The following is a 22,660-nucleotide window of genomic DNA, read 5'->3' on the forward strand; positions in this document are numbered from 1 at the left end:
CTAACTGTAAGATCAGTTCAGTGGGTTATAAATGCAGTTAAATACATCATGTGCTTCTGAAATGTATGAGAGCAGATTTAAAGTATAATAATAATAATAATAATAATGTTTAATTAATGTTTAATTTAAATTGTAACTTTATTATTTTGTGATTAATCAAGCCTTTTTATTTATTTATTCATTTATTTAGCTCCACCACCCTTAGCGCTGGTTTATTACTATGGCAGCCAAGTGACTATACATGAACGAGCTTCCTTTAAATTCACAGACTATCCCTTTAACCTCAGGACCAGTACGCTGACGTCACCCAATCCTTGAGCGGCTAGCGCTGATTGGCTAGAGGTGACGTCAACCTCTTTTTTTTCCCTCTCCCTACTGAACCATGACCTCATCGCTTCACTTCATGAAAGTGCTAAAGTGCACCGTCTTTATCGAATCCCCCTCCCCTCCAATACACAAACACACACACACACACACACACACACACACACTGTACCAGCTTTAGCTAGTATCTAGCCTAGCAAAGCTAATCTCTGCCTTTACTGTTTAGCGGCTGAAGGAGCCGTCTGTTGTCTATCGCCGTGTTTTCATGCCTCGTTTGTTCCTGGCGCTGTCACCCTCTGTCATCTGTACTGTCCCCGCCGCACTGCCAGGTAAACACTGGCCAGCTCTATGAAGACTCCTCTGCTTCCCCCCTCACACATGGAGGCCAGTTGAATAACGCCCAGCAGCAGCGTGGAGCCTGAGGTGAGCGTTTGTAAATCGTTTAGCAGAAGTGACATTTTTCATGTTATTTAACTGGAGTGAGCTGCTACTAACCGATCTAGTAGAGCTAGCTTACGTTAGCAGCGGCGGTTCGATAGCTGTGTTCGTGCCCCCCCACCCTCCTGCCGCTGCAGCGACTCTGTCAGCGCGCGCTCTCCCTTTATTATGTGTGCGCCCGTCCTATAATGACATTTAAATACCCGTTCAGGCCCAATTGATCGTTTATTCTATTTTGACGAACAGCGTATGTGTTTTCGCCCGACCATTCTGAGGTAGGTATTGTTTTTCTGTCGTTGCCGTTAAAGTTGCGCGCTGCTGTCTTTAATCATCACACAGTCCGTACGGTCAATGGAGTGGTTCATTTTCGCATGCGGACATATCCACGCGTCATAACAACACTGGTTTCCAAGTCAAACAACTCGCTGCAAGCCTTTCTGTAGAGTTGTAGTTTAACAGTGCTTGTTAATATCGTAGCGTTTGTAAACGCAATGGCCGCTGTCCGTATTGTGTTCTGCTCTTATTTCTAATCTAGGTCGGTTTATTATGGTGCGCTAAGGCCGCTCACCATCGTTATTAACGTTACAGGCCACGATTTGTCTGTTTCTTTATGCGCTCCATCTTTTAACTTACTGGTCGCAATATCTGAAGCTATGCAGGGACGGAGGAGCAAATCCACACAATTGTATTCACACATGTATTTTGTAGTGGATGCAGTTTAGGCTGTTGTATTCTTTGCATTAATGCATGTCGTGATAATTATTATGCGAGTGTCCGGGGGAGTCCCACTCTGTTATATGACTCCGCGAATTGCAGACGCTTCACTGGGAGAGTATTGATTATAAGACAGCAGAAAGCTTTATACGTGGTTATGTTGTTTTCACTTTGTTGATGTGTCTGCTTCACCGGGGCAAACCAGGAATTGATTTTTTTTTTAAAACTTGATCACTATAAAGTACCACTTAACGTTGCATGGCACACCCCGGGCTTGTCACTTTAATTACTTTTTTTGTGGTAAACACATTTATTTTTATCTAGCTGCTCAGTATTTTGCTGTCGACCACTGTAGACATTTTAACCTTTAATCGGGGAACGTGAAACAATTGTCAGTTTAACTATATACATAAAATACATTTGCAACTAATTTTGTAATAATTAACAATTTAGTTAAATACTTTTTACTCATAGTTCAAACCATTTTCCATTTTAAACTTCTCACTTGTGTGCATTTACTGCTTTTCTTTATACTATCTCAAAATAAACTAGATCCAATTAATCCAAGAACCTCAGTTCACAGCACTGTCATAATGGAAACTGCTAAGTTGTTTTAAATCATATTCTTAGCCAGATAGTTTATTTAGCTGTGTTTTGAGGGCCTGGTAACATTACCTGTCATCTACTGCTTTTTACCAAAAGTTTAAATGAATGACCCTAGCAACCCAGTGTTCATCACAGTGATGGCTATACCTGCAGTTCAGGTACCCTGTTGTGGTCATTTCTTAAAGTGTAAATGACACATACTCTCAGAAAAGTCAGACAGTGTTTATATACACACAAAAGCAACCCTTTAGTTCATAAGAGAGACTGTGGCACAGAGTAAAGGGCATGAGATGCTGTGATGATGTAATTATTTGTGGTCTAAACAAACAACTCACGTCTCTCATTGTGTGAAACAAAGAGGCAGCTTTAAATCAGCCTATTCAAGGCCGCAGCCACAGGTGACGTTATGCAGCGAGTTAATGAATAACCTGGATGACATTACATCAATGCTAGTTGCCCTCCAGATGCTGTTTTTGTGTTTGCCCTTATGCTTTGCTCGTGAATATGTCTGTGTGTATTATCCATTTTACGAAGATAAAGTTACTTCCTCAACTTCAGTTTATTGATCTTTTTCAAAGAAGAGAGCAGCCTTTTGTTATCGGCTGTAAAAAGGTGATTTGTGTGAAGATTTTATTTGGCAAGCAGAGAGTTTTCTGGAAATTCCTCTTTCCAATTAAAAAACAAAGTGTCACAGTCATTTTTCAGAACAAATACCTCCTATATCAATAAATAACTATTTTTATAAATTTATCTGTTGAGCAGTTTTTGATTTTTAGACACTGTTTATAGGCCAGTGATAAAAATAATACAGTTTCTTACATTGTGTGGGTAAAGTAGACATGCTCAGTTTGTGCTTATTCTGCAGGTTGTAACACATGTAAGCTCTCTATAAATGCAGCTTTTTTATTGACACATGATTCTAGTGACCCAAAACTGAAAGTTTGAGTAATTTGAAGGCACTGCAGGTAAATTCCAGTTATCGAAATCCACACATATTTATTTAAAAAAAACGTCCAAGCTAACCAGTTGATCATCTTATACCTTCAGGAATTAATCAGGGTGTAACTCCAGTGTTGTGACTTTCAGGGGTGTACAGCTTTCTTCCTCCAGATGTTTTGTGGACATAATGTTTTTTGGAAGAACAGCCATAATGTTGGATGTTGAAGGCTCAGGATGAACCAAGATTAAAGTGATATTAATTTGTTGTGTCAGTCTTTGTCAGAACATACCAACAGAGAACAGATATTTTCAACTTGTAGTCATGTAGCTAAAATGTGTGTCCCTTTTTGCTTTCTCCCCTCCTCTACCATCTTCCAGCATCAACACAAGTAGCATCCCATCACCATCACCCTGCCCTTGCCCCCCAATCACCCCAACCAGGCTGTTTCTATGGTAACAACAAAATGTACTCCGGGCCTGCACACGCTGTCTCCATCTCTCTGCTTTCTCTCCTTTCGGCTTGTTTTCCTCTGTTCAGCCAGAGACTCACAGCAAGCTTCTGGTTGCTGCCTATTTTACTCTGAGGAGCTTGTTTGTTTTTGCTCTTTATTGTACTGCCAAGACACAAGATGGAGGAAGATGTTTTTTGCATAAGGGTATTTGTTGTGGTTGTGATGCTGAGTAAGCACCCTGAGGTTTGTGGTTCTTTTCTGGATCCATTACTGGGTGCCCATCGTCTTATGTGTTTCTTTTGTAATATTTTGATCATCTGCTATGTCTGTCTGTCTGTTTGTTTTCTTCACTTTCTTTTGTTATCTCCTGTCTTCATGCCCTTGTTGTCCAAACATGTGGGATTCACTCAGAGTGAGGATATCATAGGGTGAATGCCTAGCAGCACAGAAAGATGCAGCAACATCCCACCATTCCACTCTCACTACCACCACTCATGTAAACCATCGCACTCCTCCCCTCCCCATGCGTTTACTGCACAAGAGCAAGTGAGTGATAGAGAAGGAAGGAGGGATTCGGAGAGAAAAAGTGTGTGAAGCTGAATGGGTGGGAGAGTAGTCACCATTAGACATATGCAGCATCAGATGTTGTGTTCAGCAGCACAGGAAAAAGCAAAAAGGGAGAACTATCCACACCCCTGGAAGCTGTGCTGTTAGCCACAAAGCTAAGGGGCTCTGCACTATAAAAGGTATGGCATAACAGGTGATGGGGAAGGTTGTAAGGAGGTGGGGGCTACTTGTGTAAGAGCGCTGGCATTGCAGGAAGCTGTAATGCTTCTGCAGAATGACTGCTGGGGTCCACATCACAGGACAAGTGGGGACATGCATGTCACTATGTTTGTATGCTCGTGTGTTGTGTTGCTGCAGGTGATGGAATTGTGCTTTGTCTAACGGTATTAATGCAGAAACAATTATTAAGTCACTACTATAACACAGAGGGGGTGATTAGAAGTGGATTTGATTTATTTGTCTATTGCTTTAAGCTGCATTTTGTTTGTTTTCAGCAGTGTGTGGGACTACCTTCTAATTCATGCAACCAAGATTTTATTTTTTATTTTTTTTATGGTTTGGCTGTCGTGTGCACACCCTTGCCTTACAGTAGTTTCTAATGCAACAGCAGTTTGGCTATGTTTATACAGTGCAAGCAGTTGCTTCTGTCTATCTGGATTTTGTTCCATGCTCCTGTGCTGCTGCCCTTACATCAGGCAGGTTGCCAAGCAGCAACAACATGTATACATCTCTAATCATACATCTTTGTCCAATAGCCTGTAGGACTTTCTGTATGTGACAAAACATTTTCCTTTAGTGGTCTTTTCTGTTATGAATGCCACTGCCACACATTTGTCACATGTTACATCTCAGGACATTATTGACTTTTGGTGCAGTCTTCTGAAAGTTGAATTATCTCAGCTCAGCTGCTCCATCTCCACTATTGTCCCTTCTATTATCTTTAGCTGGCTAAGTTGCTAGGCTGGAGAGATCCTCACTGAATAACATCCTTTTATACCCCCACTACTGGTCCTCTCTCCCTCTCTCCCTCTTTGATGATAGTGTCAGAAAAGGTAAAAAGTTTCAGACCAGAGCCAAGACAGTAGCTGATCAGAAAACAGTTTCTCCACATCTCCTTTCACTCCTTTCTCGCCCACTTCTCACCACTGTTCTTATGCGCAAAATGTTTCCCCCATTCTCTTAGCCTATAGTACAGTATATAAAGTCTTATCATAACAGGACACCTTTTGTGTTTGCTATTTTGCTATGTCTTTATGTCGTTTGATATTACTACAACTTTATTCTGTTTTTCATCTCAAATCTCCCTCCACTCTCTGTTTCTACACTTCTGTCTCTCGTATACTCTCCCTTTTTAACCAAGGTTTAAACTTCCATTTAAGCTGTAGGGTAAATGAGAGGAGGGCCATTCATTTTTTATGACACCACGTGGCCTGTAGATGAATAAAACAACATGACTGCATTCACATTCTGACCTTCTCACTTGTCGCATGACACTTGGTTGGTCAAGGAAATGGTCTTCATCCTACATAGTTTTTTTGTTCATATAAGTCCAAAGTCCTTGTCCTTGTTGACATCTACATATACCTAAGTTTTGTAATAGACATTAGTTCCCCTGCTCAGTTTTATCTCCAATACACCTGCAGTCATTGATCTTCCAACCCTAATAAATGATTGCATGTGCACTTCATGTTAAATGTAAAAGTGCTGTGATGAACATTAGCAATGAAATGATTAGAGCGGTTGGTAAATAGGAAAGAGCAGTTCATAAAGTTTATGGGCAGCTCTCTGTGAGAAACACACACTCAGACACACACGCACAGGATGTCACACAGGCCGTTTGCCTGTGTCCAGACCTGCTCTCTGAATTCCCCTGGCTTAATTTATCTCACGCCCTCAGTTTCCTGTTTCATAAGCTACTGCACAAGAGCCCCGCAATCAACAACAACCATCCAAACACACTTAACTGTGCATAGACATGCACACACATTTTGTTGTTGTACATGTCAAACTTAACTTGGCTTTGATTTTAGATGTGTGATGTTCCCTTAGATCTCCAGGACTGATAAATCCCAGTGGATAATCCAAGCTGCTTTTGTGTCTTTAAATAAGATTTATATTCATGTTTAGCATTGTAGCTATTTTTATTCTGCAGGTGCTCAAAGTCTGTCAAAGATAATACAAATGCACAAAAATAGATTGTGCATCTCTGCTGTTGAAATTTATACCAATTTAATGTAGTAAGGTTTGAATTATTGTAGGTTTAAATCGTTGCAGTGACATCACTGGACTGACGATCAACACAAGAGATGCTCATGCCCTAATGTCTCATCATCAGCTGTATTATCATGAACCAGCTGTTAGCAAGAGTTTTAATGACACAGCTGGCCAATAATAACATTGAAATAAACCATCGAATGCCAGGAATTTTCAGTAATGTGAATGACTTTTTCCCCCTTTTTTTTCTCTCTACTCTTTTTTCAGGCACCATGGATCTCTCAGCGCCTGCTTCAGTGGCAGTTCTTCTCCACTGACCTCAGCTCTTTGTCCTCCCCATCTCTTCCTTCACCTTTTGCTCCTCCTCACTACTTTCCCTCACCGCCTTCACATCTGTGACCCAGGCTTACCACTCAGCCCTTCCTACATCATGGCAGGGGAGAAAGGCCCAACTAAGCGTACCACCATGGACATCAAACGCCTGGCAAGCCTCATCCAGAGAGGAACAGGCCGTTTGCTGGTTATTGACAGCAGGACATTTTCTGAGTACAATGCATCACACGTACAAGGTGCAGTCAATGTTTGTTGCTCCAAGCTGGTGAAGAGGCGACTGCAGCAAGACAAGGTGTCTGTCACAGAGCTACTGCAACCCAACGGCAAGCTGAAGGTGAGTTAAACCTCAGTATATGTGATGGTGATGCTGTTTGTGTGGTAGGATGTGCTTCCATTGATTAGAGTGCCTTTTCTTTAAGAGCCACTGGATTCAAAGTGTCTTTTTGGCAAACCTCCATTTTTCTGAAAAAGGAAAAACTGTATCCTTACCAGATTCAGAGCTGGCTTTGCAATATGAAGAGTATAAATATAAAGAGACAATTGGAATGTTGATTAGATATTTAACCATGTAATTGTATTAGCTGCCATAAATATTCAGTGGAATTTATGAATTATTATATAAAGCTCAGGATTTTGACTTTTTTTCCCTCATCAAAGACAGACAAAACCATTAAAAAGCTGGTTATTTGACATTAAAAATGCACTTGTGCCATTTACACTTAGGATTTACACTATGTGTATGACAAACTTTTTGCAAATAGATTAAATGGATTAAATTAAATAATAATAATTAAATGGATGCATTTAAAGTACCATGGTTTTGGATAAGTAGCTGAATCAGCATTTGAATGGAAACACAAATACAGTAGGGACTGTTGTGACAATTTGTCCTGTCTCACTCTTTATAGAGCCACAGGTGTACTGCCCAGTGTTGAAGAGCAGAAATTTTTAAGGTGTACTCTTTATCATTGCTACTGTATACTGCAGTACTTTTTGTACGAGGCATGTATTGTAGTGAAGGCATAGTAATAGTTTACATTATGTTTCTCAGAATTAAGTTCCCATTTCAGTGTTTACCCTACTGAAGTATCTTTAAGCAAAACACATGTAAATATGTGGTCTTCAGATAATTTCCACCAGACCTGACAGATGTACCACTGGGATTATGGAATGGGCTTGTCTATGCTGGCCCCTGTCTGCATCACATCAGTGGGTGCTATATTTGGCAGTCAGGCAGGCTTACTGTAGGTTTGTTGCTTATCAGTGGGCCTGAAATCAGATCCCCGGTTTTCCAAGACTTTTACTCTGAAGATGACAGCCTTTTTTCCATGTCTTGTCCACCCGTGGCATACTGACTCCTGTATTTTTAGCCACTGAAGGGACTGTGAGAGCTAAGGTTAGATTTATGTGTTTTATGTGTGGAATATGTTTTGTGCCCTCATGAACTTTATCTTGTGCATATACCAACAGGAGTTTCACACAATGTCTAACAAAGCTGACTATGAGATGAAATTTCTCTTCTTCACTGCACTTATGCTTCTTTAAGTTTTAACCATGGGACACCCTACACAATAAAATGCTGAGTCAATGACACATTGATTCCAATGAGGCCAATGACACAACAGGCGATTTAAATTTTTTTCTAGGGTGTGACACACCAGGTTTAAACACCAGTCCTTAAAGTGCTTTTGGTTTTTTTGGGTTTACGTCCTGGTTGCCTGACCTGTCTTGCATGTCATTATTTTAAACCTGCTAATTGTGAGTTATGACCTGGTTTGAAATTATGCTTTCAGTCCTAGATTGTAGCTCTCTTACTCTGATAGAAATCACCAAACATATCTTGTCCACCAAATGGCAAATAATTTTACCTTATTGCTGTCGATTTGTTACTTTACTGTTCATCTTGGATAACAGTTGATGCTTTTGGGTGACTGAGACTTGGAGGGGAACTGCGGATTATTTATATATTCTTAATTCAGATGACCTACCTTCAACTAACCTAATGTATTAAAAGTGTAATAGTGTATAATTTCTTATTGGCTGGAGTCCTCATGAACCTGCTGTTTCTCACTTACTGTCGGTTATTCTGATTAGCCTTAAATTGGATTTACTGCAACAGCTTCTGGCAGGCAAACCCACATGCTGTCCTTCTCACCCAAAATTTGCTATTAGTAACAGGACAAGGATCTTGTATAAAAACTTTTCTGTTAGTAACTTAAACCTTCATACAGAAGAAGGTGCTAAGCAGGAGCTCCTGCATTTCAAAATGTGTAACTCATCCCGACCAACAGATCCAGTTTTTCTTAGATAATGTTTTTGTGTGTATTCGTGTGTGTCTGTGAGTGTGTGTGTGTCTATGTCCATGGCATATTGTTGACAACTACAGAGTTCTACAGAAAAAAAAACATAAGAAAGACTGGAGAGGTTCTTAAAGCTGGAAGCTGTGAAGTGCAGATCAAGTCAGACTTTAAGTTTCATTACATTAGTCCCCGCAGCAAGTGTGTATTTTTATGTTGGTCTGTTGGATCCATCTCTGTATGGGGCCCTGTGGTTGAGAGACCTCTGACTGTGGCACCCTGTAGAACCTTGTTTCCTTCTGATTTCTCTTGATTTCATTCTCATGACAGCTCTGTCTGTCTCCCACAACTGTAGCCTGGAGCTTTCCACCACCATTCCATTCTTCATTATTTATTTTCTTTATTTCATTTTTTCCTCTCCTCTTCCTCTGTCTGTCTGGTGTTGCCCCATGGCTTGTTTGTCATTATCCATTCCCCACCCCAGTAAAGAGGATAAGGCGTGCGATTAATGCTAGGCTGGATAAAGCTGGAACTAGTCGGGTAAGAGAGGAGGGCCCGCCGGAGCAAGACTCTTTTGTTATTGGCTAAGCATGACATCATCCCTTTGTGGGGCCACTGGCAGGCTGCAGGCTGGGCACGTGTAGACTGGCTGTGTGGTGTTAAAGCCTACTAACCCCTCACACACACACACACACACCATCCTCTGTACCCCCCACATGGCTCTGAGGATCGCCAAGAGCCGCCTGAGCCAGCCAAGACGGCAAAGGACACCATTGTAGCTCTTTGTTGAGGAAGTGAATGCAGGAAGTGGGAGAGCAGTACTGAGGGTATTCATGGATGGGCTGCTGCCTCCGCCTCCTCCCTGGCTGCCTCCCACCTCACATCCCATTGAGCACTAATAGCATGCATCCCCCAAGGCGCTGCACTCACCCTCTTTCATAGAAAGCTCCCAACGCTTCAGTTAACTGAGCTGAATGAACGATGAATGTCCGGCACAGCAGCAATCAAAATGGTGTCCTCTTTTTTTTTTTTATCCATTCCCTTCATATCCTCTTTATTAAAGATGTCTTTTATTGAAAGTTGGACAGGTTGACTACAGTAGATTAGGTGGTGGTGGAACATTGCTGAGAGAGGGATGTCACAGGAACAGGATGTCCTTGTGCCTTCTCTGACAGGCTAGAGGGCAGGCAGCTGGTTTCTTGACCCCTGTTAGTGAGACAAAACTTATGGGACAACCTACAACATCTAGCGCTACAAACATGATTCAAGACTTAGTCTTATAATTATGTGAGAAAGGACAGGACAAGAGTAAATTATTTGGCTGTAATTTAGCATTTTAGCTCATCAAAAATTTGTAAAATTATTTAATACTTTTGAGTTTTGTAATGTTACTTGGACAAAACAGGCATTCACGCTGGCTTATAACAATTTTCTTACCTTTTACTGTCAAAACAAAACAAAAACTCTTAAAAAATAATTAGCAGGTTAATAGATAAAAATAAACAAAATTTTTAGTTGCAACCATAATATTGATGCTTTACCAGCGGTGTCATGCCTTTGTCACAGTTGACTAGCCCTTACACACTTAGTTCTTTGTGCTTTTGTTTACTGTAAAGTCATCCACCTGTAATTACACTCTAGTATGTCTTTAAGTGTTGTGATGCCAAAATATTAATCCTGACAATGAACAGTAGTGCAGTTGTTTTTGGTGTATTGGCCACATAGCAATAAAGAGAGCTAGTCAATGGCTCTGTGATCTTGTGTGTGATCCTAATTGGTAGGGTTCGCCTTGTGCTGTCTAGCACAGGATACATTTATGATGTATGATGACGCACCATCTGTTTTTTGTAACGATGTGCAATTTAAGTTTGGTTTTTTTTTGTGGGGGGGGGGGGGTTGACACTCTGCAAAATTAAACCAGGACAGAAAGATTTTTCTGATATTTTAAATGTCAGACACAGGGCTAGACACTGGTCTGTAGATAACACAGTTTACAGTAACTGCAGAGTTCAAAATGAAGGACACATGAGTGTTTCATGTGTCATCTGGCTTGACAGAAGCAGCAAAACTGAGAATTTCCTCAATGATTCACTGTGTGGATTGATTCCCAGATTACCAAGAGAGTACAATTAGGGAATTTTTTATGTTTCATTCACATTTTTCTTTTTGCCAAGATCAGACAAAGACGCTGGTGCTGGCAATGGTTTTTCTACAGAGTCGAATATGTCATGTGTTTACTTTGATGACGTCATGACTTGAATCATTGTTTGCTTTAAAGATCCCACTGTTTGAAATAGACACACACTCATAGACTGATGTAGTTTGAGACATAAACTACTGCACCCTAAATGTAGTAATGCTATGTAGACACATTTTTTGCTTAATGGATGTACAGGAAAAACTCAAGGAATGACTCATAGATGATTTGCAGATGTAAAATATGGCTTAATTATAAGCCAGAAGGATGACATGTTATAACCAGATCTACAGCATGCATTTGGAGTTTAGAGATTCCCTGTGTGTGTGGCACAGACAGAGAACTAGTTTTCATGTTAATCTGTACATGCATTGCTCACATATGAAAGTTTAACCTGTCTGAGGCCCTAAGTGTATACAGTTTGTTTATTTACCTCAATGATTCAGCATCATGAGGGTGTAACCAGATCAGGCAACCTCTGAAATTACCTCACACTGCAAATGCACAGAGGCATCACAGGTCTTCAACACCCTGTCGCATCTTCACATTGTTGTCTCAAACAAACAACAATATGCACATGGTTGTAATACTGTACTTTTGAGGATATTCCACTCATGGCAATAATTCCCTAACACATAAATCCAATTTAAATCCTCAACACAATGACAGTTCTAAACAGTCTTTAACCCATAACTCTAAATTGTTTTGTATTTGGTCTTCATAAGGATGGAAGTACATGAATTTTGACACAATTGTCACACCTACCGAGGAAGTCATGGAAATGGCATCAGCCATCATCTGGCTTCAGGGTGGTATCTTGACAGTGGCAAGTCCCATGTGTAACACCCTTTGTGGTGGAGATAATTGCTAGAAGAGTTCACTGCCAGTTGCAGTAGTATCAGTTTGTAACGTAGTGTATGTAGTGCCCGGTGGTGTATGTTGTGGGAGCGACCAACTATTAGGCAAGTTTGTAGTCAGATTAATATGCATCCTAAATATGTGCCTACAAATCAAGCAAGATACTGAATAAGTGATATGCAGAGCAGGTTGTCGAGTAATAATAATAGGATAATATGATAATAATAATATTAGAATACAGTGTCTGACTCTTGTATGCTGTCTTTTTTTTTTAAACTTCATAATGTGCTTTCTTTCCATTTGCCTGCTCTTAAACTACCCCAACATCATATTCACTACATCCACAGCTGAAACACTGTCAAACAAGTCAAACAGGACAAACTGAGAGGACCCAAACTGCACTTCAGAAAAGTGGAGCAATTTTTTAATTGTTTGCATTTTTTAATTGTTGTGTCACTGATCAGTTCACACATGCTGTCCGTGCCCTCACATTCAGCACTGACCTTGTCAGTAATGAGAAGCACTGCTTAGGTCAAGGGCACACCGTGATTCACCTTACGTCAACCCACAATTACACAAATGGGTTTTGTTGCCAAGGCACCTATCTAGGTTTCATGGCCTGTGTGGGTGTGCATTTTTCTTTGCTTGTGTTTGTGAGTGTGCAGATGACAGTAAGTCTGATTCTTGACTCCCAGACTTGTGTCAGCCCTTGTTTTTCTTTTCCACACTTTTCATTTTTTCTAACATAAGGTCACTCTTGCTAAACAACTTACCCTTGTCTTTCACATCACCAATTGTTCTTCTTCTGAATAATTGTTACAATAATGCTGTCATTCAAACTACAGGAGAAAACCTCTATGGCTGTGACCATTCCTTGTTTATGTCCTGCTCTAATGCCCTCCTTCAGATTATCCCTCTCTCTAAAACTGATCTTCCAACTCTTCAGCGTTCTCTTTGATTCTTTTTTGGGCTTCCTCCCCTTGCTTCCTTCAAACTTCATTTCTCCCTTTCTTCTCCCCACTTTTTCATCACTCTCTACATAGCCCCTCCTTTTTCCTCTCTCCCTCTCTCTCTCTCTCTCTCTGCCAGTGGCATTCCTTGTTTACCTGCAGTCTGCATGCGTCACAGTGCCTGGGCCAGTACAGTCATAACAGGGGCAATGCTGTAGCACTGCAGAGAGATGAGGGATCTGAACTGCAGCTGCAGTCTGACAGCCATCCCCGCACCCCCCTGGGTAGTTGACCTCTAACACTGCACCAAACTCTACACATATCAAATACTGAGCAGGCTCGATACAGTAGCTTTAGCTTCATTCACACAAAATCTATGGAGTATAGCTGATATCCCAATATTATTGCTGTCATTCGCATACACCTAATTAAAGACAAGCTCCTATTATTAGGCTTCTAATTCTTTTCACAGAGAATACGTTCAGATGAGATTAGAGGAGGTTGAATTTCAACCTTAGAAGAGACATTGACTCTTCCAGTCCTCCTTTCGATATGGTTTATGAGAAAAATAAAGATAAAAAATAACTTTAATGTGTTAATTTAGCTCTTTGGTGCCAAGTTTTATTATTAGCTCTACATTATAAATCCCAAGAACCTTGCAATAGTGCTAGTTGATGCTTAGTTTAAAATGAGGAAAGTGAGTTTTACAGACTACATACACATGCAGCACACAACTACTACTCTCCTTTCGGCTTATCCCGTGAGTTCAGGGTCGCCACAGCGGATCATTGTCCGAATACTCTAATTTATGAATTTGTGAAGCAGGGATAAAGGAAGCATCACTTAGTAAAAACCTGAATGCATCTCACACTGCTCGTCCGAGTGTGACAGAGTGATTAATTTTTCTATTTTTGCAGCAGTTCTCATTGTGTGTTTTCATCTAAGAAACATTTTACACTGTGTGCAACTGACACTGGAGACTGTGATGTACTGTAGGTGTAGTGTGCATGTATGTACTGTTAAAGGCCTGTAATCCTCAGACATTGAGATCAGGCTCCTGAATTAGATCTTATCCCACTAGGCTTATTAGCCAAAATTATACAGGGTTAGTAAAGAATTACAGTGTAGAAGATTTGGAACAAAGAAAACATGAAGACGAACAGGAACATATGAATGCCATAGACAGGTAAAGCCAAGAAAACACAGATAAAAATACAAGATTTTAAAAAAGCACTTGATTCGCTTCTTTGATTGACAAATGAGTGCCAGCAGCCACCATGTTATACTGACAGCAGTTTTATTTCATTATATCTTTTATATGCATCATTTATACAGTATCTTGTATGTAAGCATAAGTAGTTATACTGGCCAGTTATTTTTTTATTTTTATTTATTTTTTCTTCTTTTTATTCTTATCCCGTGAGTTCAGTGTCACCACAGTGTATCATTGTCCGCATGCTGATTTGCTGATGCCCTTCCTGACACAACCCTCCCCAATTTCTACCAGGCCTGGACTGGCACTGCACAGGTGGGGATGGGAATGGGCTGTTAGGGGTTCAGTGTCTTGCCCAGGGACACTTCGACATATAGCTGGGACCAGTAATCATTATTTAATCTTAAATAATTAGTAGTAAGTAGTTGAGGGAGTGTTTTATTCCTGAGTGTTTTATGTACAGTCACTCACATAGAAATAATACAAACTTAAGAGATAGCAAAATGAGGAGTTTGTTCCTCTGTTTCATTGATATTAGACACAGGCAGGCTGTACAGAATCTCTTTCTACTTCTAGCTGGACTTCAAAGTCTGACCTTGTCCTGTCTAAATCACCTGCATGGCTATGTGCCAAGGTGCCCTGCTACAACTGCTCTGTAAGCAGAAACATAATCACAGACACACTCCATGCACTCTATGTTTCTGCGTACACGGTGAGCTATCATCACCAGTGTGCCTATGAGAGATGAAAGGACTGTGCTTTGAGAAAAATGTAGTTTTGCCTGGAAGGTACAGTAGCAGCTATTTAGTGGCACATTTTAGATGCATACTGTTTTGTAGAAGTAAACAATGAAATGCAACGGGTTGTCCTGTCCCTGATCCTTCCAGAAATGTTTTCTTATCGGCCTCCCCTTTTTACCAACCTTAATTATGTCTTATTCCTTTTTGTCCCTTACACCTTTCTCAATCACGTCTCAATTTTTCATTGCCCCACTAAACCCACCCTCTCCATCAGTGCCTCCCTTTCTCATGTACACCCTCCTTCTTCCTCCTCCCCCTCTTTTCTCTCCTGTCCAGTGGCAGTTCAATGATGCAGTGATTCATAGCTGCAGTAGGCGCTGCCTGATGGTCATGTGACCAAAGCCTGCCTGACAACATGGTGTACAACACACAGCCTGGTGTGTGTGTGTGCACAAGCCAAACAAACAAATGCATAGGCACACTTTATCACAGCGGCACATGCTCAAATCTTCTCATCTTTTTCACAATATGACATAAACAGCATCTGACTGATTCATCCCCACACCCTTCATAGTGCAGTCAGCTTTTATGATTTTTGTGATTTTACTCCCATTACAACAAGCAATGCTCTCAGCAATATCTGCAGCATTAATATTATAGTCACAGCAACACTCAGTCCTCATGCATTATTCATAATCCTAAGCTTTATCGCTATAACTTACTCTCAAATCCCATGTAGTTTATCTTGCTTGCTGTTGCAGTCTTGGAGAATATAGAGCCACTGTTTCTTGTCCAAACTCCCAGTGGTGCTGGTGAGGTCTTTTTCTTTTCGTTGTTGCTGTTTCCTGATGTCTGTTATGTTTGTACACTGTCAGTCGGACACAGCATTTGAGGTGTGTTGTCAGCAGAGACCCCACCCCCCCACCCCCTGACCCCCGAGTGTTTCAGATCAGTACTCAGCTGTCGTCGGCAGGGTGTAACACCTTGTCAGTTAATAGGGAGACGACCAGTGACCTCTAGTGAACTAGTCTTTGTTAGGGTTGGATGCTTGACATACTTTCACACAGTGATATTGAATAATGATTCAGATTCTCTTCCTCGTTGTGTATCCTTTTGTGAAGGTGGAGGTGGGACGGAAGCAGGAAGTAGTCGTTTATGACCAGAGTTCCAAAGAAGCAGGGCATCTGTCCAAAGACGGTTTCGTCCACATCCTGATGGGAAAGTTGGAGGGCACCTTCCACAAAGTTTCCCTGCTCACTGGTAAGTGTGTGATGATAGTGGTGTGAACTAAATATGTTCTTTGGCTATGTCTGGCTGAATTTATTGGGGTGTTTCTATATATTACCTTTCATTTATTGAACAGCAAGCAACGTATGCTTCACCTCTTCTCACTGCTGCTTTGAGTCTAGTTGTCTGTTGTTGCACAATTTCGGCACCAGATGTCACTAGGGAGCACAGCAAACATACTAGTTGTTCCTCATTTATTTATTTTATGTAAGTGGAGGTAGATGAGGGCGAATAAAATCATGCTGGACTTGATACAAAGCCTCTTTGATTACTCTTAGATGTTTGAGCTTCCCTGGAGTCTTTCTTACTGAAAAAAAAACTTAAGCTCTACTTCAATCATCTGGCCTTATTTACCACGGTTATTATCCTGTCATAGTGTCCATTAAGCACACTAAGACTTATAACTGAGCCCCAACAAAACTGTTAATAGCCTTTAATGAGTAAATAACATCTCAGATGTGATCACTGAGATTTTTTAATGGAAGACATTAACCCTCATCCACCAGCAGATGTTTATGACTTTGTCCCACATGAGTCCTGCCTGAGTCAGGACTGGAAATAAAATGGCAGAGGCGTGCTTTCTGGGCAAATCATTGCTCTCTTTCATGCATCCCCACATACCGTTTCTTTTCCTTCTCTCAGACCTCTCCCGCCACTGGAAGATTATCGCTTTTTCCTAGAAATGTTTGGATCACATGCTTGGGTCAGGCACACACCGTATACACGCACACAACCTGTTTGGTATTTTACACATGCACAATCATAATTGTCTCTGAAAAAAAGAGCATGATTTTCCTTTGAGTTTTTTGATCAGAGATCGTATCCTTCTCGATGAAAGACCCCACGTCAGCAAATCTTTAATTTCCCTCTTAATCAGCCTCCTCAGTTCACTTTTGAGGAGGAAAAAAATAGGAACTACACTTCATTCATTCCTGTCTGCGCTTTTCTGCTGTTTCCATGACAACAGAGGCAGAGAATATTCCCAAGAACGACTAAGCCAATGGCATTGGCTGTTGTTTGGGTAGTCATATTATTGGGGTCAGTGGAGCTAGCAGCCAGTGTCTGTGTATACTGGATGTTCATATGGGTGTATGCGTGGTGAGCAGAGGGGAGGAAGGTGCATGTACACCTCTTCAAGCTTGTGTGCATGTATATGTATTTTACAACATCATGTAACTGAGTACCACAAAGTTCTCATAATAGGGATGGATTGACACATGGATTAAAAGAGGGGGAAATGGTCGGCAGAGAATTTCTAGGACCTTTGAACACTGCTTTGTAAATGAGTAAACGATTGTACAAAGTAGGGTCAGAGGTTATGTTGTAGCCTGCTAGATCTTAGACATTTTACACTGCGGCCACCTTAAGCACTTTATAATTGAACTAAGTTTTATTGATTAAATAATTAGTAAATAATTTTAGCTTTACAAATGTAGTTTGGTAAGAGTTTTTACAATTGTAAATTGAATATATTTTACATGTAAAGACAAAGTAAGTACTTTCGGGTTTTTACATTTGGGTCTAGAAAGTTGTATCAGACATGTTCCATTCTTCTCTGACATTTTATAGGTAGCAAAATAATCCACAGAATTATCAATAACCCGGGTCATTCTTCCCTGAGACTCTAGTTCTGTTTCTCTGTCTCTCCTCTCATTCCTATCCTCTATTGACTTTACCTCACTTCTCAAGAATTAAGATACTTTAAAATTGCTAACAGTAATCCTCCCCTTCTCCCGCTCTTTCTTTCCTTCATCCCCTACCCTCCCTTTTCCCTACCCCTCTCTTTTCCACCTCTACCCCTGCCCCTCTACTGAACCTCTGATTTATGATGCTAATAATTCCCACAATGACTTCATATCTGACTGGCGACTTATTTTCAGCCTCAACCTTGCAGACCATGCACACACACACAAACACAAACACACACACACACAAACACACTCAAATCAAGTGATGGATAATGTGACTAGGAGGTGGAAGTGGGAAGCGTCAGATGGAGAGACAAAAAGAAAAGAATCCATAAATGGGATGGACAGGGCTAATAAAATAATAATTACTAAGCTTTCTGTCAAAGGAGAAGAGAATTTTCTGCCTTAACTGTTATTTTTTCCAGATGCTTGCCAAGGGGAGATTATAGCACAGTCTTGCAGAGAAACAAATATGAAGTGGGTTTAAGCATTTCATATTTTAAAGCTCATTATTGGCTCAGACATCCTATAAACTCATAGGAGATTGTCAAATAAGTTGCACAAATGTCATGTTATATAACCTAAGTGTATATACTGAGAAGATATTGATCCAAAAACAATCAGTGATTCCTCTTAGGTTTCCCTTCACTGGTCATCAATAACTCAGGCCCAGAAAGCACACCACTTCCGACATGGATGATGTCATGGAGGAGCCATGTCCCAAATAGGGCTATTGTTTTTGTGAATGAGACAAGTAATCCGGTTAGCAAATGTTTAATTTGAAATATAAATTCACTCAGGATGTGGCAGTTTATGTGTTTCTGCACATGAATACATGTGTTCATGTGAATCATGCGTATGCTTGTGTTTATGCATGTATTTACTCTATTACTTCATGGACTGTGTGAAAGTGTTTGTGAGAAACATGTCTCTCTGAGGACATCCGTATTTTTAAAAGAGCAATGACCTCACCCAATTGGAGTTCAGGCTGATGTGTCTTGCCTTTTTCAGAGTTTGGATTGTGTGTGTGTGTGTGTGTGTGTGTGTGTGTGTGTGTGTGTGTGTGTGTGTGTGTGTGTGTGTGTGTGTGTGTGTGTGTGTGTGTGTGTGTGTGTGTGTGTGTGTGTGTGTGTGTGTGTGTGTGTGTGTGTTGTAGCAGTGGAGAACATCACTTGGTTGGAGCCAGCTGCCTCCCCAGTGGGTCTAAAGTTTGCATGTTTCCCACCAATCTGCAGCAAACCAAACCAAAGACAACACTGCCTGCTAGTGTGTAGCTAGGTGGTATGTTAGTTGATGCCAATTGCAAAGATGTACCATGCGTCACATCTGCTCAGTAAAAATATTTTGAAGCTGACTTCTGAACTTTGTGTTCTAGTTTTAGCAGAAGAAGCTGCAGTGACAGGAAAGAGAATAATCAAATGAGGAAAAGAGAGAAAGGAGGAAAAAACTAAGTGTGTAATATTCACTCATGTTCTGCACATGAAGAGAAAGTTGGATTATAATTTCAGGAGGATGAGAGATGAAGATAAAAATACAAAGGCTTTTATTCATAGGTCACAAATTTTGTTCAAGCACTATAAAATTGGACAACTAGATATTAAAAACAAGCAAAAGAAATTCAGTACATATTGATCAGACAAGAGTCAGGAAATTAAGCTGTGGGAAATTAAGCTGCAGTTGTTTGTTTCACCCATATTGTGTGTGTGTGTTGGGGGGGTAAGCAGATGTGTAACACTGCTCCTAATTTTTCTTAGTTGCATCTGCCAGTGTTTTTTGTAGGATTGCTAAAGCATCAAACTACTGGGTCAGAGATAGATGAAAAGGAGAGATAAGCGATACAAAATGAACTTAGACTGAGGTAAATAATGAATCCATATGAAGGCCATACTTAGACTCTCTGCACTCTTGACACTTAGTATAATTCCACAACATAATTCACCTTTAATAATTCACCATAACTTAGCATAAATTTGAAACATTTGCAGGAGCAACTTCTCAAATATAAAAATTTGAGCTTTTCTTTGTGTTATGTCATTGGAAATAGAATATCTTTGGGATCTGGATTGTTGGACAGGCATATGAAGATTTCATCTTGGGCTCCCAGATAGTGCGCAATGCAACTAAATGATTAGATTATTAATTGATACAAAAAATATTTGCTTGTTGTAGAACTAGCTCTTCACCATTCAAGTGATGTGTTCTCAAGATGTAATCTGACATATACATATCTTAGCTCTAACCTCAACCTGTCGTTTACTAAAAACAGGTTCAGTAAGATTTAAGCTGCTTAACATTCTACCCTACAAACCAACTAAATCTAACCAGGTTTTTAATAATGAACTATAGGTAATTACAGGTTTGTATGCAGATTCCCCTGCTCTCAGCTTGCATTGACATACTGATGCAAGGTAATGGGAGCTCAAAAGTGTCTCTTATTTTCTTTTGTTCACACTCTTTTTTGCACACACATTTAAAACACACACAGAAGCTGCTGTGTACCCTGGAGCTTTGATGAGATCAGGTTAGGGTGTGACTGCACAGATAGAGGTACAAAGGTCAACCCAGTTATGTGTCATTCTTTGGAGCTGTTATACAACAGGGTGGTGTGTGTGTGTGTGTGTGTGTGTGTGTGTGTGTGTGTGTGTGTGTGTGTGTGTGTGTGTGTGTGTGTGTGTGTGTGTGTGTGTGTGTATGTGTGTGTGTGTGTGTGTGTGTGTTTCATAGAGAAGCTGAAGAGGTGAGGTAATCGTAGGAGGCCAAATCTCACAATACAGCCGTTCACAGAGACATTCCAATGAGCTACATAAGGAGGTCTGTTTGTCACAGTGTGTTGGTGTGTATGTGTATTTTTGTGTGCCAGTGCATGCCTGCATAAATATATGTATATCAAGTAGGTGCATGTGTGTGAGGCACTGTTTTACAGTGTATGTGTGAGAAACAGTAAAACACAAAACATAAAAAGGAGAGCTGTAAAGGAGATGAAGTAATACTACTCATTTCATACTAAATGTGTGTCTTCACATGTGTGTGCGTGCATGTGACAGTACACGTATTTGTCGTCAGAGCTCATGCGGTGACAGTTGCACTAACCTGTACTGTGTTGGCCTGCTTTCTCTAAGTTGAAAGTCTTTCTTTGTCCTTTCTTCACATGGAGCCCAGCAGGAATTCTCGACATCCTCTGAACCAGCCTTAGCAAGAAACCCCGTCAGAATCTCTGCAAACATAAACATGTGAACTTGCAGAGCATAGGTGAAAAAAGTGGAGAATGACAAACACTGATCATTAATGTTATGTAGTTAGACACTGCTGTGCATATAGAAAGCATCCTTTTATTGCTGTGCTGAATCAATTTTTATCGAAATTGTGTTGAATTGGCTGCCCCAGGTTCTCTAACCTCTGCCAACAGCACCATTTCCACCCCTTTTATGCCTAGACAGGACCATAAATTGTCTTTGTTGTTACTTGGGTGATGGAGATCAGGCTGCTGTGAGTTTGATTGCTATATTCAACTCTTTCTACCTCCAGGTGTGTGTGACTGGCCACAATGCAGAATAAAGTTTGCACATTCATCATGGTTGTGTGCTTGAGGTCCATGCTTGCCCTTCTTCTCGCTTAACCTCATCACCTGCCCTTTATGCACCTCTTTGCCCCATTTCCCATCTTCTCCCTCTCCTTCCATGTGACCCCTATCCATTACACTGTAGGGAGTTCTACCAGATCAATGATTTCATTGAGAAGGAGCCAGTGGTGCCATTAGGAGGTGAGCTCACCTTCCCCGGGGAGCACTGACACATTATTCTCAATGACCTCGCCTTCCTCTCCATCACTCCTTCCATCATTTCTTCAGCCTCTTTACCTTGCTCCCGGTGTCCTCCTCCTACTCCCACTCTCTTCTCTTCTGTTTCACGATGCTGAGAACAGAGCTCTATTTTTAGGCCCAGACTCCTGCGGTCATCACATCTGGCGCCAGTGGCCTCACTGCTCTCACCCTGGCCTGTAGATACACAAACACACGCACACAGAACTGCACACGCACACACCGGCCCCACCCCAGCCTGCACCAAGGGAGCACAAAGGTCAAAGAAAATGGCCTTGAAAATATCTATGACATCACCTCCCAGCTCTAAACAGAGTTACAGACTTTAAAAAGTCTTGGAGCTGCACCTTGATGTAATGCTTTGTTTTCTGCAAATAGTCACTGTGCAGGTATGTTATAAGCTTTTTTTTAAGCCTCGCATCTTGATATTGTTTTGTGCACACACACACAAACACAAACACACAAAAACACACACACACACACACAAACCCTGAAAAGCTTGCAAATCTATTCATATATGCACAGACTAACATACAAATACACATAATATGGTAAAAAGGCCCAGAGGAAGCCTGTCGTGAATCAAATTTATGTAACTATGTTCTGTTTGTGCCTGTGTTCTCACCCCCTCCCCTGTCTGTTTCATTGGCCTCACATGATGGGCTTGATGTCATTTTCCCCTTCTTTCCCTCAAAACAGGAGAACAAAAACAGACTAGCGTGTGTGTGTGTGTGTGTGTGGGTGTGTGTGTGTTTATATGAGTTGTTGCCAAATGTTTCCACCATGACGTGATCTCACTGCTCTGCTTGCCTCCTGCTCCTCTTTCCCTTCTCCTCCATCACTCTGAGTTCCTTGCTGGCTCAAAGGGGCCACACGCACTGACACCCACACAAGCAAAACACAGCCATGTGTATATACAAGTAGTTTAGCATGCAAAGGGGACATTTTTTTCCTCATTTCCTCATTATTCTAGTAGTCAATGCAGGCACATACACATTACCTTGCATAATGAGCTTACATGTGCAG

General features: G+C 40.9%; 1 protein-coding gene across 4 annotated transcripts in view; it reads left to right on the top strand.

The window, feature by feature from the left end:
• Positions 1 to 432: 432 nt before the first annotated feature.
• Positions 433 to 22,660, top strand: part of dusp8a (dual specificity phosphatase 8a) — a 40,555-nt gene continuing 18,327 nt past the window's right edge. The window contains exons 1-4 of one of the 4 annotated variants that reach the window (XM_067501387.1): positions 433 to 747; positions 3,400 to 3,474; positions 6,522 to 6,921; positions 15,964 to 16,102. In XM_067501387.1, coding sequence (XP_067357488.1) covers positions 6,685 to 6,921; positions 15,964 to 16,102 — 376 coding nt within the window. In that variant the 5' untranslated portion in view covers positions 433 to 747; positions 3,400 to 3,474; positions 6,522 to 6,684. Of the gene's footprint in view, positions 748 to 879; positions 1,038 to 3,399; positions 3,475 to 6,521; positions 6,922 to 15,963; positions 16,103 to 22,660 lie in introns of those variants that run through there. The other 3 variants (XM_067501384.1, XM_067501386.1, XM_067501385.1) reach the window with 3 other exon arrangements.

Source organism: Channa argus, chromosome 4, assembly GCF_033026475.1.
Source record: "Channa argus isolate prfri chromosome 4, Channa argus male v1.0, whole genome shotgun sequence".
NCBI lineage: Eukaryota > Metazoa > Chordata > Actinopteri > Anabantiformes > Channidae > Channa > Channa argus.